The 26,669-nt window shown below is 45.6% G+C and overlaps 1 protein-coding gene across 4 annotated transcripts in view; it reads left to right on the forward strand.

Annotated features, from left to right (window-relative positions):
• The window catches only part of Emilin2 (elastin microfibril interfacer 2), a 51,288-nt gene that overhangs the window by 14,749 nt on the left and 9,870 nt on the right, over positions 1 to 26,669 (forward strand). For all 4 annotated transcript variants that reach the window (XM_026394526.2, XM_026394524.2, XM_026394527.2 and 1 more), the window contains 2 exons: positions 9,765 to 9,940; positions 16,295 to 18,214. In XM_026394526.2, the coding sequence (XP_026250311.2) occupies positions 9,765 to 9,940; positions 16,295 to 18,214 (2,096 nt within the window). The remainder of the gene's footprint in view (positions 1 to 9,764; positions 9,941 to 16,294; positions 18,215 to 26,669) is intronic.

Consider the following 26,669-nt stretch of genomic DNA (forward strand, 5'->3'; position numbering starts at 1 on the left):
AGTCATATATCACCCCATGCCCAGTTTGACTTCCCCACACAATTCCTTGGCTCTGATGAGATCCCTGATCAAAACCTTCCCGGACTCCACTTTACCTGAACAATGAAGTCCAAACTCCTAACCATGTCATTACAAAGTTGAATTTTGTCCTCTAATAAAGATTTGCTGGAGTCCTAGCCCCTAATACTTCAGAAGGTGACTTCATTTGGAAAAAGGACCTTTTCAACGTCAAGGTAATCAAGTTAAATTGGTGTCTTAGGATGAGTCCTAATGTAATATGACTGGTATCCTTAGAAAAAGGGGAAATTTGTCTGGGCCCGGTAGTCAGCCAGATCCCAGGTACTCAGGAGTCTGATGCAGGAGGTGAATTAGTTCCCAGACTGTTGACTGGAGGTTATGAATTAGTTCCCAGACTGTTGACTGGAGATTATGGAAGGACCTCATTATTCATCACCTCATAGTAGGGAATTAACTATAATCCATCATTGGGGGAAAATGAGTCCATTATTATAGAAGGGGGATCTTGTTGAGGAGAAATTCTTCTATATCACTTCCATTACCCTTCCCATTAACAGCAAATACAGTTTTGTTTTTATTTTTTTTGTGTGAGTTTTTCTTTTCTTTTTTAAAATTGATTTTATTTTTTTAAATACATGACAGTGGAATGCATTACAATTCTTATTACACATATTTACCACAATTTTTCATATCTCTGACTGTATATAAAGTAGGTTGACGCCCAATTCATGTCTTCATACATGCACTTTGGATAATGATATCCATCACATTCCACCATCCTTGCTAATCCCCTGCCTCCTCCCTTTCCCTCCCACCCCTCTTTCCTATCTAGAATTCATCTATTCCAATTCATCTATTCCTCCCGTTTCCCCTCCCTACCCCACTATGAGTCAGCCTCCTTATATCAGAGAAAACATTCAGCATTTGGTTTTTTGGGATTGGCTAACTTCACTTAGCATTATCTTTTCCAACGCCATCCATTTACCTACAAATGCTGTGATTTTATTCTCCAGTTTTTTTTTTTTTTAAAAATCATTCCAAGCAGCCCTCCCTTTCCTCCCCCTACTTGTCACAACCTCAGGCCTGGGGGTAGGCAGCAGTCTTCCAAAGAAAAATGCTGCCCCTTTAAGCAGAGTACATCTGAGTGACAATGGTTCCACCTCACTGTGTCACAGGTGACTTCAAAAAACACTTTGCATTACTGAGTTAGTATGATCTTTGAAAGAAAAGCCTTAGTTATAATATTTTCATCTTTTCCCCAATGTGGTCATAGATTAGAAAAAAAATCAGTATTCCTACGCTTTCAGTTTCCAGATTATTATTATGTTTCTAACTGAGAATGAATTGTCCCAAAGGAAGAGCCACACCCCCTCCCCAGCCCTTTTTATTTTTTCAGACAGGGTCTCACTAAGTTACTTAGGGCCTCGCTAAGTTGCTGAGGCTAGCTTTAACCTCCTGCCTCAGCCTCCGGAGCCGCTGGGATTTCCGGCTTGTGCCACCATGCCCAGTAGAACATATTTTTATATCTGCAAAAAGAATCCCATGTCTGGATATTCTGTTTCCAAGCACAAGAGCTTGTCCATGTCCAGAGTCTTCACCCCAAGGTCTGAAATAGATTACAGGAGGGATGGCTTGGCCAATTCTCTTGTAGCATCTAAAAGCAATTCTGAGAACTTTGGATGAGTAGCAGGTTGAGGAATGGCTGGAAGAGGTGGAGCTGAGAGAGAAGGCACCGAGTGACTGAGACCTTTGAAAAGAGAGGGATTGCTGTTGCAAACTAGAGAGAGGCCAAGCTAAGGAAAAAAGATTTTTAAATTATTGTGACTTTTGTAGAAGTTGGGTAATTAAAAAAGAAAGAGGGTAATTAAAATAGAGTTCTTCGGTGGCTCTGAGTAGAAAGGCCTGGATCACAAAACCACGGGAAGTGGTGTCTGGGGTGAGCATTATGCTAACGGCCCAGGCCAGCAGATGTTCTCATGCTCCATACTGTGGGAACGCAGAGAATGAGTTCACTGGGGAGTGATCGGGAGACAAGTGTTCTGTGATGCTGACTCCAGGAATGAGCACACACGGGGGAAGTTGGGGAAATGGAGTATAGAGTTTATCTGGGAGAAATAGCTCTCTCATAAAGAATTCTTTACAAACATGTGGACCTCCACAACCTCTTGAATCATTCTGCTGTCACAGTTGGCCAAGGCCCCGTGCTCCCTCCCCCGACCCCACTGTGGGGGTAGTGATTTGGGGATGTGTCTCCCAAGGTGAAGAAGTCAAAACTGAAAGTGTGGATTCGTTGGAACCCAGGCATAGGCTATATGTCAAGGGACCGGACGGCAGCCAGCTCTTGGAGATGATGTCATCTTTAGCAATGCAAGTTTGCACAGAGGAAGGTTCTGATCTTTGAGCAAATTCAGGAATAGCAGTTGCACTATCTACAGGAGCAGAGTTTTGGGACTTAGCCTGGCCGCTGAGCTGCTTCTGCTGTGGTTTTCTTTAATCCCCCTTCTTTATGACTGTGGAATTGTGGATTAGGGGGATAAATAGATGGTGGGGAAAAACTTCTCATTACACCGTGTCATCAGAGCAAAATGCTGAGAGGTATTTTGGATTTTAGGTTTGGAAACCCAACTTGCCACTCTAAGTGCATAAGGAAATTCATTCAAGAGGAAATGAAAATATAAGCAGCTTACAGTTGTGGTTTCTCCAGTAAATGTATGTTTGTGCTGGGAAACAGGCTCCTATATTTTTATTTCTGAGCACATTGTTTTGGTCTAGGATCTGCATTTGAAAACTATATAAAGCTCTATTGTAATCTAATTTTAACCAGGGCATATCAGTTTGGCTTGTAGATTCATTAGATACATTTTGTATTTCAAAAATATATTTGCCCAAGCCAGGCATGTATTGTAATGTATTGTACATGCTTGTAATTCCAGCGGCTTGGGAGGTATAGGCAGGAGGATTGAGAGTTCAAAGCCAGGCTCAGCAACTTAGCAAGGCACTTAGCAACTCAGTGAGACCCTTTCTCTAATAAGATATAAAAAAATGTCAGTGGTTAAACACCCCCATATAATTTGCCCAAGCATTCTAGCTTTTAAAATTTGTAAATTTCCTAAATAGCCAAGTAAAATGTTTCACATTTCTTTGCTTCACACTATTAATTTCTCCATGCAGAGATCTAATTAACAATGTATAATGTAACCGAAAAAGATGAGAATTCTGATTTTATGTTTGTTCTTTAAACTGTAGGAAGGTCCATTGGTGTCTTCGTTTTCTCTTGGGTGGGAACACTTTTCCAGACTTGGAATTGCAGAAACTGTCTTTGTAGATGCATATTTTTTTTTTTCAAATGGCCAATTTTTTATTGGCAGTAGGACAAAGTGGATTCAAATGGGAGGTGTGTCATCTGCTGGGACAGAATCACTCACTTTTCACTTTGATATAGTTCTTTTTTTATTTTTAATTTTTTAGTTGTTGATAGTCCTTTATATTTTATTTATTATTTTTAAAATTTTTTGTTTTAAATTTTTTAGTTGTTGATAGCCTTTTTTTTTTTTTTTTAATATATGTGGTGCTGAGAATCGATCCCAGTGCCTCACACATGCTAGGCAAGTGCACTACCGCTGAGCCCCAGCTCCAGTTCTCACTTCAATATAGTTCTGAAATCACTTCTTTTTAGGTTATAGATGGACACATACCTTTATTTTATTTATTTTATGTGGTGCTAAGATCCAAATCCAGGGCCTCACACATACTAGGCAAGTGCTACCACTGAGCCACAACCACAACCCTTGAAATCACTTCTGATTTCAGATTTATAGCCTCTACTGCCCGACTGTATTTTTGCTTTTGGCAAAGTGTCAAAAAAATATGAGGGTTGGGGATGTGGCTCAAGGGGTAGCGCACTCACCTGGCATGCACAGGGCGCTGGGCTCCATCCCCAACACCACATAAAAATAAAAAATAAAAATATTGTATCCACCTAAAAACTAAAAAAAAAATTTAGAAAAATATGAAAAGTGTCCATAAATATCAAAAGCTCATTTGTTTATTCACTAACAGAACAAAACCCGAAACCTCCCAACATCTCAAACCAACAGCAACAAAAACATTTGTCACAAGTAGTTTCTAGAAAATAAACCCACTGTCATCCATTTCTACCACTGAGACGGAAATTTTGAAAAGTGAATTATTATGTAAAAAAGGAAGGAAATTCTGACACATGCTCTAAGGGATGAGCCCTGAGAACATTATACTAAGTGAAACAAGCCAGTCACAAAGATAAATGATTCTAGGATTCCTTTTATAGGAGATAGCAAGGGTCATCAAATTCATAGAGAAAGCAGGAGAGCGGTTGCCAAGAACTGGAATAGGGAGGAATGGAGATTTAGTATTTAGTGAATACAGAATTTCAATTTGGGAAAATTTAAAAAGTTCTGGAAGTGGGTAGTAATGGTTGCAGAGCAGTGTGATGTGCTGAATGTCACGGAACTATATACTTAAAAATGATGAAGTTGGGCTAGGTGTGTAGCTCAGTGGTAGAGCCTTGCCCAGCATGTACAAGGTCCTGTGTTCAATCCCCCAAACCACAAAATAAATAAAAGGTTAAGAAACCATTTTTTTTCCCTTGCGGTAAAAGGGATTGAATCCAGGGTTGTGCTTTACCACTGAGTTACATCTCCAGCCCTTTGTATTTTTTAATTTTGAGATAGGATCTCCCTAATTGCTGTTGATCTCACTAAATTGCCCAGTCTGGCCTCCGACTTGCAATCCTCCAGCCTCAGCCTCCTGAATGACTGGAATTACTGGCATGTGCCACTGTACCTGGCAAGATGCTAAATTTTATGCCACATGTATCTTACCTCAATTTTTAAAAAACAAATTACTGTGGATGGAATGGATGGTGGATAACCCATTTCTGTTCTGGGTGAGCAGTTCTGAATCTTGTTGACTTGTGCCCTTTGCATGCTGATTTCCCTCTCTCTAGGTAGCTGATTATTTGCTAGGCCTAGCAGGGATACTTTTCCCAGTCTTGGGGGGGAAGTACTTCTTTCTGGCTTCCTTCTGCATCCTCTCAGTTCCGTTCCAATCAATACTGTGTGGAACCACACGTGCAGAATAAAACCAGCAGAGTTGGCTCCAGGTTGTTTGGGGCTGGCCAGTGATTGGAAAGAGAGGAGTTACTAGAAAGTTTGTTCTTGGAAGAAATCCCAGTCTAGCCTATATCCCCAAAGGGTCACGTGTTGGATAAAGCTTTAGTAAAAGGCTGTGTGAAAATAAAGTACAGGTAAATGCCAAATGCAGGGCAAACCCTTTATCTTGTGCAAAGTTGTCTAAATATTGCCTTGCTGGGGATGTGTGGCTATTTTCAGGGAAGCATTCTGCTTCAGGGAAGTAGTTCTGGAATCGACGTTATGCAAATGTTCTAGTGGGAGGAAGAAGAGGATGGGTTGGTGTGGGTTGGTGAATAGATGTGTGCATATGGCTGATTTACACACCATCTCATGAATGTCTAGGTTAGTTCTGACCTGTAGAATTTACTACGATGATGGAAATGTTCATGCTTTGAAGTACTTGAAATATGGCTATTGTGACCAAAGAACTAAATTTTTAATTTTAATTTAATTTTTTTTTTTTTTTTTTGTACTGGGGATTGAACTGAGGGGAACTTTTACCACTGAGCTACACCCCTAGCCCTTTTTACTTTTTTGAGACAGGATCTCGTTAAGTTGCTGAGTCTAGCCCTGAATTTGTGATCATCCTGCCTCGGCCTCCTGAGTTGCTGGGATTACAGGTGTGCACCACCACACCTCAGTCCCTGACAGTTTATAAAAATTTCTAGGGCAGGATGTTTTCCTGTAGTGCCCTGGGTGATGGAGAGGGGGTCCTGGGACTCCTATTCGGTTCTTCCTCATCCTCTGGGGAACCTTCAGACCTGATTTCTTCTGGGAAAATCCCCATGGAGCTGTGAGGCTGGACACCCCTATATTGTGGCCCACTCCTCCCCCGAGGCCTGAAGGCCATGGAGCAGGGCCCAGAGCCACCTCAGGGATCCGTGTGGTCGTTAGGCACCGTGAAATCCCTCGGTGAGCTTTCCCACGGCTGGATGGAGGTGGCCTACTGATCATTTCCAGCTGTCGATCATTTCCAGCCAGGACGGCCTCCTCCCCACATGGGGCTTGAGAAGCTGTCAGGAACGTGCCAGGGGGACCCTGGAAACCGACCGCAGGCTGGGCGTGGCGCCCGGGTGGGCGTGGCGCCCGGGTGGGCGTGGCGCCCGTGCCGGGTGGGAGGAGGGCGGGGACTCCAGGGAACGTTCCTGAGCCTTGAACTGGCTGCAAAATCACTGCCTTTGAAGAAAGTGATGAGGTGGGTTGGGGGAGCAGGGATTTCCTGTCCTGCAGCGCCTGCAGTCAGGGGGCGGGTCCCCAGGGCAGGGTGTGGTGTGGTGGGGAGGGTGCCCGCGCCCCTCTTCCATAGTTTCGTTCCCTGCCTGGCTCCACCTTAGCCAAAAAGGTTTCTTATGGACTGTCACCTCCAGATGCACAAGCCAACATGTGTTCACATTCCGTCTTTAAAGCTCAGAGGAAAAATGGTTTTCTGAGATTACACATTTTTCCAGCATTATGCTTGGCTTGAGTATGCAAGACTGTGAAATGGAATTGTCTTTTCTTTTTTAAAATTTTATTTTATTTTTTTCAAGAATTCTCTGTCTAGGGGCTGGAGGTGGTGACGCTGTTCGCCTGTAATCCCAGTGACCTGGGAGGCTGAGGCAGGAGATTTGAAAGTTCGAGGCCAGCCCCAGCAATTTAGCAGACCCTCTCTCAAAAATAATAAATAAATAAATAAGGAAAGAAAGAAAGAACAGGCTTGGGATGTGGCTCAGTGTTAGATTCTTCCCTGAGTTCAATTTTCAGTATCAACAACAACAAAAACTTTTGCGTAGGTGGGGTGGGAGGGGACCAGGGCCAGGGCTGGTGTGTACCTCCACAAGTTAGATGCTCAGGCATGAGTCTGCTGAGTGAGGGGGTTGACTATCTTCTCACCAGGTTTTGGGGGTCTTTGGGAACATCTCCAGATGGGACGGCTGCCACACACTTAAGGCAATTGCCAGAGGGAACAGGTGTTTCTGCCTGTTGAGGGCATGCAGGGTACACAGGGAGGGACAGGGGCTTGAATGCCAGCCCTGCCACTTTCGGAATGAACTCAGACAAGTCATCTAACCCCTGTGAGCCCCTGATTTTTCACCAATGAAAAAGAGACAAATATAAATAATAGAGCCACGATGGGGTGGGGGTGGAAGGGAAAGGAGAGAATGAAAAGCCTGAAAGTGGGGGGCCTTTGCTCCCCTTCGAACCTAACCCCACCTCCCAGGAGCACCCCTTGCATTTCCCTTTTACTTATTGAGATTCCTTTCCAGTTTTTCTTCCCAAAAGCCTCCCTTGGGAACTTCTCAAAATCCACATGCTGAGGCCCCACCCAGACTTTATCAGAACCTCCGAGGGGGACAGCCAGGCATGGGTATTTTTTCACTCTTCTTTGGGTGATTTTGAGGGTTTTGGTTGAGACCCACAGTCTTAAAAGACCTATGGAAATGGTACAGCAAAAGGTTCAAGGCTTGGCAGGTTCCACCCTGTTGGTGGGGCCCTGGGGTTTTTGCAGGGACACCTCGCTGTCCAGTGGAGTAGGTCCTTACACGTAGGGTTTATTGTCATGGTTTTGCTGGGGCTTTGCTCAGTGGTAGAGCGCTTGCCTAGCATGCTCAAAGCCCTGGGTTCCATCCCCAGCACCACACCCAAAAAAAGGACCTTTAATTGAGTCGGACCCAGTGACATATGCCTATAATCCCAGCTACTGGGAAGACTGAGGCAGGAGGATCACAAGTTTGAGGCCAGCCTGGGCAGCAAAGCAAGAGCCTGTGTTAAAATAAAAAATAAAAAGGGCTAGGAATATAGGTCAGTGGTAAAACGTCCCTGGGTTCAATCCCCTGTACCCCACAAGAAAGGACCTTCGGTTGTCATGGTTATGACCCTCAGGGGAGATGTCAAAGGTCCATTGAATTTACCAATTTGTAGTTTTGTTAGGAACATGATTTTGAAGTCCCCAGCTCCAAGGCTGGTGTTCAAGCTGGACTCGCTTGGCTGGCTGAGCCCTGCAGGTCCCAGCAGCCCCCACAGCTGGTCATCCTAAGGCCCCCACAAGCAGCACGCAGCAGCCCTGAGGAAGTGACGCAAAACCTGTTTCTTTCTGGGAACTGACCCAAAGACAGGGCCAGCTGCTGGTGAGAAACGCAGAGAAAGTGAAGGTTTTCAAGAGAGAGTGGTTCCAAGCCAGAAAATCCAAGTTGGGGTAAATCAAAGGAGGGCCGTCCTGTGTGGCCATGGCTTCTGTCTGCTGTGAGCAGAGGCATCTGTGAGCTTCATCCCTAGTGTGCGCCATGGGTTGCTGGGCTGTGGCTATCTGTTCTAGGTCCAGGCCCAGCCCTGGGTCTGGAGGACTTGACAACTCAGTGGAAATGTCTCTGGGACATCCCAGGGTGTCAGGAATGTACACTGGACCTGGGGCAAGTTTACTTGCTTTCAGTTCTACCTCCTGATTGCTGCATTGCCCCAGGGCATCTTGGGAAAACCTAAGGAGGCCAGCAGTCTGCTGCTTCCTTGACCAGGATAGAGATAGACGTACAGAGGGGAAATATGTGGGTTTTATGGGGGACAGGGGTGCCAGGGATTTTTTTAAATTTTTCAATAATTAGTTTATTAAATAATGAAAGCATAACATACTGAATTACAAATGAATATGAATATTTAATGTGTGTTCTCCATGTAGGTAGCCTGATACATTTCACACATATTGTTCAATTTGCTTGGTACAGTAGTAACCCCATGTGGTAGCGTTTCTTATTTTAAAGAACAGGAAACTAAGGCTTACAGAAGTAGGTAGGCTTCTTAAAGTATTTAATCTAGAAAAAGGCAGATACACACTTTGAATCCAGATCATCCAACTTCAGAGCTGCTGTTTCGAACCATTATGATTATGCACATCTGTTTTCTCTGCCAACAAAGGCCAGTCTCCTTTTCTCCACTTCAAAAGCTCATTCTTTTTTAAAAATTCTAATTTGTCACGTATGAGAGCAGAATGCATTACAATTCCTATTACACACATAGAGCACAATTTTTTATATCTCTGGTTGTACACCCAGGGATGTTTTTCTTTCTTTTTTGGGAGGGTGAGTACTGGGGATTGAACTCAGGGGCACTCGATCACTGAGCCACATCCCCAGCCCTATTTTGTATTTTATTTAGAGACAGGGTCTCACTGAGTTGCTTAGCACCCCGCTTTTGCTGAGGCTGGCTTTGAACTCGCAATCCTCCTGCCTCAGCCTCCCAAGCTGCTGGGATTACAGGTGTGCATCACTGTGCCAGGCTTGAGATGTTTTTCTTAAAACACAAAATAGAAAGCAACACTGAGTCTCACCTGAAGAGATTCCCGTAAAGCTGTGAATTGTGAACAAAAGCTCAGTTTAGGGACCCAAAATTGTCCACATCAAATGGGAATTGCAGGCTGAATTTTTCTGTTTGCCCTGAATTCAAGAGCTGGAGGGAGGAGGCCAGTACTTAGGGTGAGAAGGCCCTGCCTTTCTGACCCCCGGGGAGTCAGCTGGACCCTGAATCCTCTTTACTTGGCTTTGTCTCTGGGAGGGCCAGAGGTGCTCTGAACTAAAAGAGAGGTGCTGCCCTTTGTGTCTGCAGGTATCGGGTGAACTTCAGACCCAGGTACGTCATCAGGTACAAGACGGTGACCCAGTTGGAATGGAGATGCTGCCCCGGCTTTAGAGGAGCGAACTGCCAAGAAGGTCCCAAAGACCCTGCGAAGACCCCCCACCCCACGCCTGCTCGGCCTCGAAATAGCATAAAGAAAGCCACAGGTAATGTTTTCTTGGTGCCTCACTCTGCGTGGCCACCTTCAACATCTCCAGTACTGCTTCAGAGGGCGAGATTTGTCATCTGTGAGATTTATCATCTATGAGATTGAGCAAATAGATCTATGTGGCAGAAATTTTTTATTTTGGTACTGGGGATGGAACCAGGGGTGCTTAACCACTGAGCCATGTCCCCAGTCCTTTGAGACAGGGCCTCACTAAATTGCTTAGACCTTGCTAACTTGTTGAGACTGACCTCAAACTTGCCATCCTCTTGCCTTAGCCTCCCAAGCTGCTGGGATTACAGGTGGCATGGCAGCAGTTTATTTGCAGGAGCGGAAAGCAATTGGAGATCAAACCAATTAAAACCAAGATTAAATTGCTTTATTAGAGCCAACTCTTGGTGCAAGCCAGTACCTTAGAAACCCCTGGGGTGCGGGGGGGGGGGGTTGTTAAATGCTGATGGGTTCAGACTGATGTAGCCTGGAGCAGTGATGTGAAGAACATCACATGTAATGATGCTCTGTTTTTACTTTCAATTCTAAAACCCAGAAATCTGAGTTTAAAGGAGTTAAAATTGTCTTAAAAAAAAAAAAAAGTGAATGGTTCTCCTTGTGTTTGACATGAGATGTTTGCAAAGCTTAGTCCCAAGTTAGAATTTTCACCCGTAGATCACGTCAGCTTTTGAAGTGTAACATTAAGGGAACAATTCTTACGGGTAAAAATTTTCCCTTGCATTTTGCTCCTACATCAGCTCATCTTTCCTCCTCTAAAGATGAATCACAATAAACGCAGCTTAGCCTTCCTTGGGAAATGAAATGTTTAAGTTATGTTTGATTTTTATCTTCCCATGAGGTCTTTGAAACCGATAGTGCCTCCCAACATTATCCATAAAATAGATTTTAAATAATCTTTTTATTAAAGTCATGCATATCAATTAAAGAATGTTTATAAATCGTAGGAACATGTTTTTTGTTTAAAATAGTTAACTGTCAGGTTGAATGTACTCAGGCTGTACAAAGTAATGCCTTTATAGTATGCATATAATGTATAATGATTAACACAGTCAAATTAATTAACATATCCATCACCATCGAGGGTATATCTTAGATCCCTAGAATTTGTTCATCTTACAACTGGAAGTTTATACCCTTTGACCAACATCTCCCCGTTTCCCCCACTCACAAGCTTCTGACAGCCACTTGCTTTTATGAGTTTGATTCTCTTTAGATTCCATGTGTGAGATCATTTGTTATTTGCCTTTCTGTGTCTGGCTTATTTCACTTAACAGAACATCCTCCAGATTCATCCATTGCTATAAATGACAGGATTTTCCTTTTTAAGACTGAATAGTATCATGCTGTATGTACACACACACACATACACACACACACACACACACACACACACACCCTACAATTTCTTTGTCCATTCATCCATTGAGGGACACTGAGGTTATTAATGTACCTTGGCTGTTGTGAATAATATTGCAATGAACATGGAGATACAGATATCCCTTCAAGGTATTGATTTCATTTCTTTGAGTATATATCCAGAAGCAGGATTGCTGATTGTGTGATAATTGTACTTTAATTTTTTAAGAAATATTCATACTTTTTAAAAAAATGTTTTGTTCGGCTTACACTTTCCACCAAGGTCTGATTAGGTTGGATTTATTTATGTATTTATTTTAGTTGTAGATGGACACAATAACTTTGTTTTATTTATTTTTATGTGGTGCTGAGGATTGAACCTAGTGCCTCACACATGCCAGGCAAGTGCTCCACCTCTGAGCCCCAGCCTCAGCCCCACTTTTTATTTATTTTTTTTAATACTGAGACTTGAATCCTGGGGTGCTCTACCATTGAGCCGCATCCCCAGCCACATTTTTAATTTTTATTTTTTTATTTATTTAAATATTTATTCTTTTGTTTTAGGTGGATACGATATCTTTGTTTATCTTTATGTGGTGCTGAGGATCGAACCCAGTGCCTCGTGCATGCCAGGCCAGCGAGCTACCACTTGAGCCACATCCCCAGCCCCCACATTTTTATTTTTTATTTTGTGACAGGTTCTCACTAAGCTGCTTAGGGCCTTGTTAAATTGCTGAGGCTAGCCTCAAACTTGCCATCCTCCTGTGCTACCTCCTACTTTTTTCCATAGTGGCTGTACCCATTTATATTCCCACCGCCTTTCTTCATACCCTCACCAGCACTTACCTCTTATCTCTTTGATAGAAGCCACTGTTTTAGTCTGTTTTAGGTTGGTCTAAACAAACATCAGAGATTGGAAAATTTAGAAAGAAGAGAAATTTGTTTCTCATGCTTGTAAAGGCTGGGAAGTCCAAGATCAAGGGCCAGCATCTGTCCATAAAAAAAAATAAATAAATAAAAATAAAGCCCTCATCATAATATGGCAGAAGGGCAGGCAAGCATGAGGAAGACAGAAAAATCAGGTTCCGTTCATATTTTTATCAGGAACTCACTCACTCCTGCAGTAACAGCTATGATCCGTTCACAGGGGTAGAGTCCTCAAGCCCTGATCACCTCTTGTCAGTTAAATTTCAACCTGAGATCAGGGGGCATTCAAACAGGGACAGCCTTCCTAACGTCCAGTCTTCCCTATATCTGCAGACGTCTGACAGGCTCTATCCTAGGCCCTTGGAATAAGTAAAACCCAGGCAGACAGGGTTCCTGACCCCAGGGAAGATAAACATTAGACTGTGATTACAGTAAATCCTGTCGTTTGCACTCGTGGGAAACATGAGGTAGGGGCTGCTGGGTCCTAGTAGTTTATCTTTGTTTTGTTTAGTTTCGGCTTTTATTTTATCAAAGCTTGGATATATGTATAGTTTTACAAGTTGAATAGCTTTACAACACAAATGGGAAGAAGAGGGAACCCCTCTTCTCTCTCACTTCCCCTTCCCAGAGGCTATTACTTTAAACTCCAACCCCCGCACCCCCACCCCATGCTGGGGATGGAACCCAGAATCTCTTGCGTGCTAGGGGAGCACTCTCCCACTGAGCCACACCCCAGCCTGCTCTAAGCTCTTCAGATAAATCTCTTGAAATTTACCTCCGTATCTATTGACTTCTTTTTGTGGAAGTTGAAGATTTAGCAATCTTTCATCTATTCCCCAACCCCCTACTTTCCATACAGAAAAAAATACTGTATTTTTTACTAAAGCCAATATTCAGTGTGTATACTGTATTAATTATATGGCTCATGTTTACAGCTAAGCCCTGTGGTATATTATGAATGGGTCTTTCCTACACAGACTTCTGATCTTCTATAGTTAATAATTGTCTTACATTTTTCCTTTGCTTGTTTGTATGTGTGTGTGTGTGTGTGTGTGTGTTTGTGCATGCTGGTGTGCGTTTCCTATTTCAACCCAAATCCTTGTCTGGTTATTTGAATGTCCCTTCATTATGTTCAGACACAGCAGTTTCATTTTTCTTGAAGAAACATCTCCAGGAGCCTTCTCCCACCTCCCATCTGGACTGTCATCCTCTTTCCCTGTCACCCTGGGGTCTTAACCTGCCTCTTTTCAATTCCCCATTTTCTTTTGTATCTCCCTGCTCACTCTCTTATTTTACTCCTTTGTTTTGCTTGAGCACATCCTACAGTAGTTTTTTTCAGTTGTTGTGGTGCTAAGGATAGAACATGCTAGGCAAGTGCCCTACCCCTGAGCTACACCCATAGCCCACTCTAGTAGTTTCATGAGAAGATTGTATAGGAGGTAAACTTTTTTGATACTTCATACTATAAAAAAATATTTTTACTCTAGTTTCAGAATTCTGCTTGGAAATATTTTTCCTTTAGAATTTTAAAAACGTTGCTCATTTTCCGTCTAGCTCCCAATACTGCTATTAAGAAGTGCTTACCATTCTGATTCCAGTTCTGATTATATAAGTTGGGTGGGGTTTTTGGTCCCCTCCCTTTTTCATTGTTATTTTAGTGGGATCATAGGAGGAAGTAAAAGGAAATGCTTATTCTTGATCCAGCAACTTGGTTTTTACTTGTCAATCAATAATAACCTTTCATGCCATTAAATGTCCTGCAGTATCATTTTTAAAATATTTTTATTAGTTGTTGATGGACTTTTATTTTACTTATTAATATGTGGTGTGACATTCAAACCCAATGCCTCATACTTGCTAGGCGAGTGCTCTACCACTGAGCCACAACCCCACTCCTCCACAATATCATTTAATAGCTTCAAAGAATATGATTGTTTGAACATAGTCTCAATACAATATTGAATATTGTATTTGAATAAGTGTCTTTCTCTGTTAAATTTTGTTTTGTCATTGATTATTTTCTGGAATACATTTCTAGAAATGTAATTTCAGGGTCAAAAGGATCTGAGTATTTTAATACATAGTACTGTAATATCCTTTAAAGATATTTATAGCAATTTACACAATCACCAGTGGTAGAGGAGAGAGATATTTCATTATATTCTTCCCATTCCCCCAGCTTTTTTTGTTTGTTTGTTTGTTTGCTGTTGTGACTAAAAGACCTTACAAGAATGAATTTAGAAGGGGAAAAGTTTAATTTGGGGCTCAAGAGTTTTAGACATCTCAGTCGGTAGACACCAGGCTCCATTCCTTGGGGATCGAGGTGAGGCAGAACATCATGGCAACAGAGTCTGGCAGAGGGAAGCAGCTCACAGGATGGTCAGGAAGCAGAGAGGCCCCACTCCACAAAATATATACCGAAAAGGCATGTCCCCAGTGCCCTACCTCCTCCAGCCACACCCCACCACCTCCAGTACCACTCAGTTAATCCCACCGGGGGATTAATTCACTGTTTGGGGTATGGCTCTCATAACCCAACCATTTCACCTCTGAATGATCTTGCATCATCTCACATAGATGTGAGCTTTGGGGGGACACTTAAGTTAATATCAACACCATTGCACCCAGAATAGCATTTCACTTATTATATATGATTGGTAACTTATATTTTCCTTCTAGGGTTCCGAGATATAGTGTAAATTTTCAGTATGGCAAATAAGTGTTCTTTATTATTCTGTGCCAGATACCAGATGCGCTTGGGAGTTGGGGCATCTGAATTGCAGCATTGGTTTACAACTAAGTTATTTGTTAGAATTAATTTTAACAAATAATAGCTGCTGCTCTCATCTCGTGTGGAAGCTTAGGGGCGGAAGAAACAAATATCTGCAGCTTTCTCAATTTGCTTGTTTTCAGTGTAGTACGGTTGCTGCGTTCAATTCCCTTGTAACGTGTCTGACCTCTTCTACTTACTTTCCATGGTCTCCTCCCTGTGGGCTCCAGGTGGACAGTGTTGGTCCCCTTCCGGGAGCCCTTTCTAGGGCAAGGCTCCTGTCTTATTCTCTTGCTGCAGGTTTATTATTATTATTATTATTATTATTTTATTTTTTAGTTGCAGATGGACACAATGCCTTTATTTATTTTTATGTGGTGCTGAGGATTGAACCCAGTACCTCTAGGTACTAGGCAAGCACTCTGCCACTGAGCTACAACCCCATCCCCTTGATAGCCTCTTTTTAATATTAGAATACTTATCTCTGTATGAATTTATTTCCATTTTATGACTCATCACTATCATTATCATTTTTTTTCATTTGGACTGTCTCCTTGGGAAATATTTTATCAAAATAGGACTATCAAAAATTGAATATCTGTGATCTTTGACCTAAGCATCTGACTATATATGGCTAGATAGCTTATTGTTAGGAGACACCAGTACAGTAGTTGCTATATCAGTCCTTTGATTTTAGTTTTCTTGACCTCTTCTTAGGACCAAGGGATGTCTATAAGATTCTTAGCATAGGGATGCTAATAAAAGTTAAGGAGTGATTTTGAGGATAGATAACCTCAAATGATCTGATATTATATATTATCATACCTTCCAACTGCTAATGGCTTTACGGTGTGCAGTCAGTGACTGGGTGTGGCCACATTTCACTAATGTGGGAACAGTGTGTTCACATGACAAAGTAGTTATTTCCCTTCAGGGTGAAAGGGACCATGGATGGCCTGTATATGATATGTGCATTTTCTCTTAACAATCCTAGTAGATCCTATCCCTCCTCTTTATAGATGAAGGGATTATAGTTCAGAGAAGTTAATTAATTCATTTGAGGCCAAACAGTAAATAGCAGAGCCAGAGGTACATAGAGGTTTGTTTGACTCCAAAGTCAAACAAAGCCCATCCTCTCTTCCACTCTACCACAATAATTATCTACAGTTAGGTAGGGGGCTTGTAAGGGAAGATTTAAGCATGTCCTCTAGGTACCCCTGTTTATTGTCTTTGCAGCAGCTGTGAAAGGAAGCAGATGTTAACTGAGGTCCCACCTTTTCTTTATAACAGATAACGAACCAAGCCAAGTCTCAGACCCCAAGGACACTTCACCACCAACTCCTGCAGGAGAACCGAGTCAGAAGGTGGATCCCCAACAGGGGCCTGAAGAACTTCAGGATAAGAAAATCCAGATGCTTGAGGAGAAGGTTCTCCGACTCACAAGGACAGTTCTCGACCTCCAGTCTTCCATTTCAGACCTGAACGAAAACCTCAAACATGCCACTCAGGATGATGCCAGCAAACCGACCTCATGGCTGGGCGACCCGCAGCCGGGGCCTGGCAGTGAGATGGCCAGAGACAAGGAAAGAGCCCAGCCTCCCGGAGTCCTCAGTAGTAAGGAATCTGGTATGAAGGACATTAAGTCTGAATTGGCCCAAGTCAAAGATACTCTGAAGACCAAGAGTGACAAGCTGGAGGAGCTGGATGGGAAGGTGAAGGGTTACGAAGGGCAGCTCAAACAGCTGCAGGAGGCTGCCCAGGGCCCCACGGTGACCATGACCACCAGTGAGCTCTACCAAGCCTACGTGGACAGTAAGATCGAGGCTCTGAGAGAGGAGCTCATGGAGGGGATGGACAGGAAGCTGGCCGACCTGAAGAACACGTGCGAGTACAAGCTGGTTGGCCTGCAGCAGCAGTGTGACGACTACGGCAGCAGCTACCTGGGGGTGATAGAACTGATCGGGGAGAAGGAGGCGAGCCTGAAAAAAGACATCAACGACCTTCGAGCCCGGCTGCAGGATCCTCCAGCCCAGCCGAGCTGCTGCAGCGGGGGAAAGGGTGGCGACTTCGGTGAGCAGCTCAAGACGTTGGAGCAGAAGATCGAGAGAGTGGCGGAAGCCACCAGAATGCTGAATGGACGGCTGGACAACGAGTTTGACCGCCTGGTGGTTCCGGAACCAGATGTGGACTTTGATGCCAGATGGAATGAACTAGATGCAAGGATCAACGTGACGGAGAAGAACGCGGAAGAACATTGCTTTTACATTGAGGAAACCCTCCGGGGGACCATCTCTGGGGAGGTGGATGACTTGAGGCAACTTCTGGATCAGAAAATACACTCTCTGGAAGACCGTCTGGGGAGCGTCCTCCTACAAGTGGCCAATGACACTGGTGGTGAATTTGGTCCCCCAGGGGCAGCCCTGCCTGGGCTGTCTGGATCAGGCCATGAACAGGTCATGATAGAATTAAACCGCCTGCAGGACAAAGTTCAAGTGGTGGAGGACATCTGCCTGCAGAACTTCCAGGGAGGACATCTTGGGTTGGAAGGTACTGTACCAAACAGAGAGGACCACCTAGCGGGTGATAGCCTGAGCCTTTTGAAATCTCTCAATGATACGATGTATAGGAAGTTTCAACAAACCGAGCGTCACATCCAGAAGCTTCGAGAAGATTTTAGTCGTCTTTATGCTCAACTAAACCACACAGGTAATGATGTGACTCGTCTTCAGAAGGAAGTGAGCAATTGTCAAGCAGGTAAAAATGCTGCAGCCGGTGGGTCTGCTAAGGTGGGTGAGCAAGAAAGGACGGGGGACACCCTCCCGTCTCCCCAGGACCCTGTGGCTCCGTGTTGCGGCCAGCTGGAGGAGAGGTGGCAGAGGCTCCAGAGCCAGGTCCTGTCTGAGCTGGACACTTGTAAGGAAAATATTCACGGGGTCCAGAGCGGGGTCTCCGTGGTTGAGGACAGGGTGTCGCATATGGAGAAAACGTGCAGCAAGCTGGACTCCATGTCGGGGAGTCTGCAGAAGATCAAAGAGGGGCTCAACAGGCACGTCAGCAGCCTGTGGAACTGTGTCAGGCAGATGAACGGGACACTCAGGTCGCATTCCAGAGACATTTCCGGCCTCAAGAATTCCGTCCAGCAGTTCTATAGCCACGTTTTCCAGATTTCTGCTGACTTGCAAGATCTGATCAAATTCCAGCCATCGGCAAGTAAGTTGAACTTGACCGTTCCGTTTCTTGTGTGCATTTGTGGTGCCTTTTGGAGGGTTTGTGGAGTTAATCCCAAGTGTGGCTCCGGGTTTAGTGCCAGTTCGTGAATGGTTTTGGTGTTTGGTAGCAGTGAGATAAAGGCCAGCATTGAGAGTGTGTATTTAAAGCTTTAAAATAATTTGATGTCACTTTGGCATTCAAACATGAAATCCACATATCTTACAAGAGCACCAAATTGGAAATTAAAAAGGAAAACGGCTCTTCACTACAGATAGATGGCCAAGTATCGATGACACTACATGCCGGGGCACTACGATTTGGGGTCAGATTTTTTTGGCACAACAACTTGGGCAGAGGGTATTGCTGTTCCTGTCTCTACCTGGGGAGTCCCCTAGATGCTGACCTGGTCACCTCTCTCCAAGCTTCACCTATTGTTTATGTCATCACAAGCTTTGTCATCATTGTCTTTGGGTTGTTACTCTCTCCCTAGAATCTAGGGCTTCGATCATGGTGGATAGGATGCTGTGGATAGGATGCTGTGGATAGGATGCTGTCATATTTATTTCCAAAGGCCTGGGCAGGACCCTGGGCGAAAGCAGTTTAGGGGCAGTCACTGCCCAAAGCCCCATGGTGCTGCGATCTGGAAGTGCGTTAGAAGGGCTGAGAGCGCTGCTTGCAGCACCTTAAACTTTCAACACATATTTGTTGAAAGTTTGAATGAATAGTCTCTTGATAGTTTGAGTAATAATTCCATTGTTTGTTACTTGTGGCTAAACACATAATTCCTGAAGGACAGAGCTTCTCTTATATCTAAATTCTATTTTTTTCCCACTTTAAAAAATTTTAAATTTATTTTTAACTGATAACATAAAAACTATCCCTATTGGGGCTGGGGTTGTGGCTCAGCAGTAGAGCGCTCGCCTAGCACATGGGAGGCCCTGGGTTCGATCCTAAGCACCACATAAAAATAAATAAATAAAGGTATTGTGTCCAACTAAAAAATAAATATTAAATAAAACCTATCCTAATTAATAGGATATACCTGAATTCCCCTCCCCCTCCCCCTCCTTCTCCTTCTCCTTCTTCCAGGGATTGAACCCAGGGCACTCAACTACTGAGCCATATCCTCAGCCCTTTTAATTTATTTATTTTGAATTTTTTTTTTACATTTCATTTTTTAGTTGTAGTTGGACACCTTTATTTTATTTTATTTATTTTTATGTGGTGCTGAGAATCAAATCCAGGGCCTCGTATGTGCTGGGTGAGCGCTCTACCCCTGAGCCACAACCCCAGCCACCAGCCCTTTTTTGTATTTTATTTAGAGATAAGAGTCTCACTATGCTGCTTAGCACCTTTCTGTTGCTGAGCCTGGCTTTGAACTCATGATTCTCCTGCCTGTTTTCCGAGCCTCTGGGATTACAGGCATGTACCACGGCTCCCGGCTGGATTCTTATCTTTAGATACCCTCAATAATAAGCTAGCCTTTTCTAACTGGATGCAGGAGGTGAAGGGAGCAAGAAGGGAGTTCAATTTATTGAGCACCTTATTCAATTTATTGAGCACCTTCTGTGTACCAGCGCTGGGCGAGTTCCTTCAGGGCATAGCTGATGAGCCCTGTGACAGCTCACAGAGAAGGTGCATCCTTTTCTCGAGGGAAATATATGCAAAGCCACACAGCTGGTGACAGGTAGAGCTTGGGCTATGTACAAATCCTGTGTGTCTCCCAGAGTTGAGTGAAGAGTTTTTGGCCCTTGGGACTTGCAGAGGGTCAGCGGTGTGCCCAGAAGGAAACTATTTCCTGACATCCCTGTCTTTATTTTCTCCTCCCCACCTCCCGCAGGTCTGTCACCTTTTCCTTCTGGTCACTGTGGGTGACACAGGCCTATAAATACTGACTGAGATTTCATGGGCTCTGTGAGCCTGTGGAATTTTATGATGAGGTCCCAGCTAAGACATAAAGCCGGGCCGGGCATGGTGGTACGCACCTGTAATCCCTGCGCTCAGGAGGCTGAGACAGGAGGATCACAAGTTCAAAGCCAGCCTCAACAACTTAGTGAGGCCTTAAGCAAACTTAATGAAACCCTGTCTCACAATGAAATATAAAAAAAATTCTGGGGGTGTGGCTCAGTGGTTAAACACCCCTGGTGGGTTCAATCCCTGGTACCACCAAAATAAATAAATAAATAAATTTAAAAAAAAGATGGAAAGCTAGAACATGGGAGGTGGACAAGCCCTTCCCCACCTGGGGAGAGCCTCAGGAGGAGTGGGAAGGGGTCCATGTAGTCAGGAGGGAAAATGCTCTGGACGGTGACCTCAGAGCAGGGTGCTTATTTTGCAGATAAAGAGTTACCCAGTTTGAACAGGACCAGGCATCTGGCCTCCTCCCCGTGCCCGGCCCTCTGCACTGTATAGGACTGGCTCCTTCCTCCCTGGGCCCACTCAGCTCCTATATCTCTGGAATGTTGAGTAGAGGTCACAAGACCTGTGTGTGTTCACAGAGTGACTGTCCTTTGTGGTGACAATGCTGTCTGGACTGTGCTTTATAATAACAGACTGGACCAGATATTTCCAGTTGGTTTGCAGAGCCCTGGCTGCGTGGGAAGCTGCATTTGCTGTTTGACATTTGTCTGGGCAGTAGGAGCTGCAAGGGGATGCCTTTGGACAGAATGTGGCTTCTCAGACACGGTCTTTGGGGCTGGACCCATTGTGAATGTGGACGGCCTGGGCGCTTGAGAATTTCCATGACTGAAAAGAGCCAGAAATAAACAGAGCCTCATGCAAGCTTGTAGCACACCCAGGCCTAGGAGACCTACAACCTGGACATTAAGGTCCCAGAGAAAGTCACATATCTGTCAGTTGAGCGCTGACTGTGTGCGAAGCTCTGTGAGGGATACAGAGATGAGCTGGCATGATCCTCACTCGGGGCATGCCTCAGCACAGCGGGAAAGAGACACACAGGTCTGCAGTAAATGAATGAGGTCATTTGTAAAAAGCACAATGACGTCTGTCATCTCAGCAACTTGGGAGGCTTGCAAGTTGGAGGCCAGCCTCAGCAATTTAGTGAGGCCCTCAGCAACTTGGACCCTATCTTAAAAAAGAAAAAAAAAAAAGGTGGTGTGTGTGCACAAAGAGTGTAAGGCTTTGTTCTTTCAGTACATAACCCCTTATTGAGCCCCTGGGACGTTAGGTAATGGTTGTGTGTGGTCCATGTGGATAAAAAATGACAGTCGGGTAGAGAAGCAAGCAAAGGGGCGGTCATGGGAATGGGGTATGGATGAGCCTCAGGGGGGCAGGTGGAGTGCCCACAGCTGCCGTAGAAGTCTGGGAGGGCATCTCCAAGGAAGGGGTCCCTGAGTGGAGCCTGTAAGATTGAGGAGGTATTTCCTCCAAGGGCTGGGGGGAGGGGCAAGGTGAGGTGATGTGACTGGATCAGTTATTTATTGCTGTGTGACCACCTCCCCAAATCTTGGTGGCTTGAAACACAGGGAGGTGTCACTTTCTGTTGTGTACGGAGACGGGTAACTCGGGCAGGGCTGAGCAGGGTGGCTCTTCTGCTCTGTGGCACATCAGCTCGAGCCGCCCACTCAGCCTCCCTTGGCTGGAAGGTCCAGGCTGACTTAGTGGCCCAGCTTGCACCTCTGGGATCCTCCACGTCGCCCCTCTCTCCCATGTGGCTAGGTTGGGCTTCCTCGTGACCCAGTTCTTAAGTAGTCAGACCTACTGTGTGGCAGAGGGCTCCTAAAGAGAAAGGGGCAGCTGCTGGCCTCCTACAGTGGGGCCCAAGAGCTAGCACGGAATCACTTCTGCCCCATTCGTTCTGTTGGTCACAGCAAGTCGGCTCTTGAAGGTGACAGGGCTGTCGTGCCAGGTGGCAAGGGTAGTCATGGTGGTCATCATGCCTGCCTCAGGGGGTGCAGGTCCAAAGGTGAGATGATGGGCTTAGGTTTGGACTTGTAACCAGATTCTGGGCCACATACACACACTCTGGTGCTTCTGCTCAGTCCATTGGCTCTTCACGGATCCTGTTCTTTGGCAGCATCTCTGATGGGGCTCAGTTACCCAGGAGGCAGCTGATGCTCAAATAGATGCAAGGCTTTTTTTTTTTTTTTTTTTTGGTACCAGGGATGGAACTCATGAACACTCCACCACTGAGCCACATCCCCATCCCTTTTTTTGTATTTTATTTAGAGACCGGGTCTCACTGAGTTGCTTACTAAATTGCTGAGGCTGGCTTTGAACTCACGATCCTCCTGTCTTAGCCTCCCAAGCTGCTGGGATTATAGATGTGCCTCACCACTCCCAGCTCAAGCCTTCCCCCACCCCCCAATCAGTTCATGTGTTTCCTCTGGGGTTTAAAATAATTCTTGACATGTTATGCCGACATTTGGCTATTTTTTTAGCTAGAGGGATATGGCTTTCACCTAGCATTCTGAAGGGCACCTGGCTTAGGAGAGATGAAGAACCACTGTGTCCCGTTGTCACCGTCTCACCCTCAGCTCTCCTCACTCCACACCCCAGACCCTTCATTCACTCACTCATCAGGTTTCTCCTGAGCCATGTCCTGGGGCCCTCATGATCATGCGCTCTAACAGAAAGACGGCCAGTGAACAGCCGCGTCAATATTGGATTTCGGGCATTGACCAATGCCGTGAGGAATGATGAAACAGATGGTGATGGAAGATGGGGGCAGGAATCTATTTTGGATGAATGGCCAGGGAAGGCTTCTCTGTGGAGATGACCTTTGAGTTGAGACATAAATATAAAGGGGGAACAAACCCTACAGAGATGTCTGTGAGAATATGGTCCAGGCAGAGCTGGACATGGTACACACATCTGTAATCCCAGTGACTCAGGAGGCTGAGGCAGGAGGATCTCAAGTTAGAATCCAGGCTGGGCAACGTAGGGAGGCCCTATCTCAAAACAAGTTGTAAAGGTCTGTGTGGGGGTGCTGGGAGGTAGCTTGATAGGGGAGTGCCCTTGGGTTCAATCCCTGGGTACCAAAAACAAACATTCAAACAAACAAACAAAAACGCTGTCAGGGCCAGGGCTGAGTTTGCCTTTGCCCTAGTTGAAGAAGGCCAGGTTGTTCAAGTATATGAGCAAGGGGGAAGGTCATCGGCAATGGGTCCAAAAAAAAAAAAAAAAAAAAATGGCCGGAATTGGATCATGCCAGATTTTTATAGGCTATGATAAAGGATTTGGAATTTTTGTGTGTGTGCATCCTGGGGAATCAAACCCAGGGTCTTGCAAATGCTGAGCAAGTGCTTTGTCACCAAGCTACATCCCCATCCCAAGGATTTTGACTTCAGTCCCGTAGGAAACCATTGGGAGATTAGAGCCAGGGAGTGGCTGTTATTTCCCAGGTTTGGAATCAGGGCTCCTGCATGCTGGCTCTGTGACTTTGGGTCCCTAGCATCACTTTCTCCATCCATCTGAACCGGAAATGATAGTGATGAGCAATCTACCTCAAAAAGGAGGTGTGAGAATCGACACCCCTGTGTCGTGGAGAGTGGTGGCTCAGTATTTCCTCCCGTTCAGCCCTCTCCCCTCTGATGAGGACAATGATCTTTGTCCCTTTCTCTTCCAAGGCAGCCCCAGGCCTCCAGCCTGGAGCATAGTGAGGCCTGGGGGCAGGCTGCTCTGGTGGCTTCTCTTTCTCTTCCCTAGACTAAGAGTCAGACTGAAAGCGTAGGTGCCTCCGAATCCCCCCTCCCAGCACCCACAACTTCATGTTCAAACTTGTTGACTGGAAGCTCATGACAAATCGGGTGCTAAATGAAAAGGTTTCTAGATCCTTTTTCTGTGCCTTGTGGCCAGCAGGGTGTGGCCCTGGGCTCCGGATCTGCTGGCTCCTGCTTTCAGGGGTGGGTAGGAGCACCGGTCCTTGGACCATCTCGAGCACCCTCTCTCTTTCCCCAAGGCGCATGGTTCTGCTCCTTCTGGAGCCAGTGGCCTTAGGTGGTCATGCACACACGTCCCTGGCGTGGGCCACATCCTGAGTGCCCTGATGTCTGTCACCCCAGGAAGTGGGTGAAGGGTAGTCTGTCCTGCTGCCTTGCATCCAGATGGCCCTGGCCTATGACACAGGCTGGGTGCAGCCACCCCAGCGGGTGGATCCTTTCCCTGGCCTGGCATTGAGGTGATGCTGAGCCCCAGATGGAGCCCCAGGTGGCACTGATCCTCTCTGGCTGGGGAGGGAAGGGAGGCTGGGATTGAGGAAGGAAGGTGGGCAGAAGGACCCTGCTGTGAGTCAGGAAAGTCTCTTCCTCTGCGTCACGCACGCCGGAAGGGACAGCGCTCCTTACACACCGCAGCAGTGTTTCGACATCATCCGGGTTGCAGCAGGGCTTCCCTCTTCTTCTTTCCCATCCCTTTCTGTTCACATCTCTGGCTCATTCTTCCTAGTACTTGAAATCTCTGAATCACATCATTTCTGTTTTTCTCAGCTTTTTTTTTTTTTTTTTTTTTTGTGGCTGTGAACAAAAGACCTGACCAGAACCATTAGAGGAGAAAGAGTTTACATGGGGCTCACAGTTTCAGAGGCCCTTAGTCCATACAAGGCCAGCTCCATTGCTCTGGGCTTGAGGTGAGGAAGGACATCATGGTGGAAGGGTGTGGAGGGGGAGAGCAGCTCAGGACATGGCATTTAGGAAGGGGAGAGAGAGAGCGAACCCCAGTGACCTACCTCCTCCAGCCGCACCCTACCCCGCCCACAGTTAGCACCCAGTGAATGCCTACCAGTGGACTAAGGTGTGAAAGGGTGAGGGCTCTCAGAACCCACTCGTCTCACCTCTAAACTTTCTTGCATTGTCTCCGATGAGAGCTTTGGGGGAACACCTCATACCTAAAGCACAACGATTTCTTTGGTGTGTCATGGATGTAAGAATCCTATTTTTATCGAGTTGCCCAAGTAAAGCAGGAAGAATGAGAAAGCACAGACTATCAAAATAACTGTTGGGCCGTGAAGTTTGGCAGGGGTGAGTGGCCTGTCGCCAGCGTTATCACAGCTTTGGCCACTGACTTGCCGTCAGCCGAGGTTGGGGTTGATTTAGGTCCAAGACTGCATGATGGGCTGAGTCACAGGCTTTCGACTTTATATAAAGGCCAAATCAGCTGTGTGTATACATCAGCACCCCCAAAAAAAGACAAGAGAAAAAAGAAAGGCTGAGAGTTCACACCCTTCTGCCCTGTGGGCATCTGGTTTTTGTAATGCTCTTTGGTCGATATAAGTGGCAGCTGCTTGTCTCCATGGTGACCTGGAATCTGTACTGGCCCTGTTCTAGATCAGAGCTTGGCCCATAGCTGCACCCATAGAACCCTGAAGGATCTTTACAGAGAGGACTCCGGATCTCTCAGGAGATGCCACTCTGCAGGGACCAAGTAGCCCCAGCAATGTACAATTCAAACAAACCCTAGCTCTGGTTCTGAAATGGGAAGGGAGGTCACCTTGGAGGTGGCAGGGTAGGATTAACCATTAGGGTAACGGGTACCCAGAAACAAGGGGTGGGGGCGAGGAAGAGAGAAAGAACATAATCCGCCCACCTTGGCACTGCAGCACCCACAGAAGGTCGGCTGGGCCTGTGTGAGCCCTGTACAGACTGACTGTTCCAGCTATTTAATTATTCTGACTTCATGAAAGTGATGGGGATTGGAACCCAGGGCCTGTGCATGCTAGGCAAGTGCTCTACTCCAGCCCCCTGATTCAGTTATTGATATGTCCCTCCCCTATGGCTTATCCATATAAATTTTATAATTGGTTTGTGAAGTTTTAACAAAAAAACACGAGTGATGCTGATGCTCAGGTAGGTAAGCCCCACTCTCTGTGGAAAGCGATAGCAATGCCATTTCTAGTTCCAACGTCTTGGTGGAGATCTTGACCCAGGCTGTCTTGCTATTTCAACGTTCTCTAGTTCCTACTTTGCACAGACTGAAATCTGCATTCCCTAGCCAGCCTATTTCGTTCCACGGGGTTTCAAGGTTGGTGCGTCTGGACTGGTGTTGTACAGCATGGCCTGTGCAGTCTCTGCTCTTGAGGAAGAGCAGTCCCTTTTGTGATGCAGCCAGAGAGAGGTTTTTTTTTTTTTTCTCTCTTCATTCCAATCACAGCCAAAAGCCTTGAGTTGGCCACTTGCTCCTGGTGGATTATTCCAGTGCATCTAAGTTTCCCTTCCTGTGTTGTCAAGAGAACAATCCAGGTTTTCTGAAGAGCTGCTTCTCAGCCCTGAGGGGCCTTTTGCATGCCCACCTGTCAGACTGACTTATCGCCCACTTCCTGGCCAGTCTTCCTCACCCGGGGTCCCTTCAGCCCCCGTTTCTCTGATTTCTTGATGAGGCAGGTGCTTCTCATGCCCAGGGCATGATGGCTGGGGTTTCCTCCCAGGAACTGGGGCTCTGCCACTGGTGTGGCTGACTTCCCTGAAAGCATCCCATGGCCCCCACTTGGTGTTCTGTTGCT

Source organism: Urocitellus parryii, chromosome 13 (genome assembly GCF_045843805.1).
Source record: "Urocitellus parryii isolate mUroPar1 chromosome 13, mUroPar1.hap1, whole genome shotgun sequence".
NCBI lineage: Eukaryota > Metazoa > Chordata > Mammalia > Rodentia > Sciuridae > Urocitellus > Urocitellus parryii.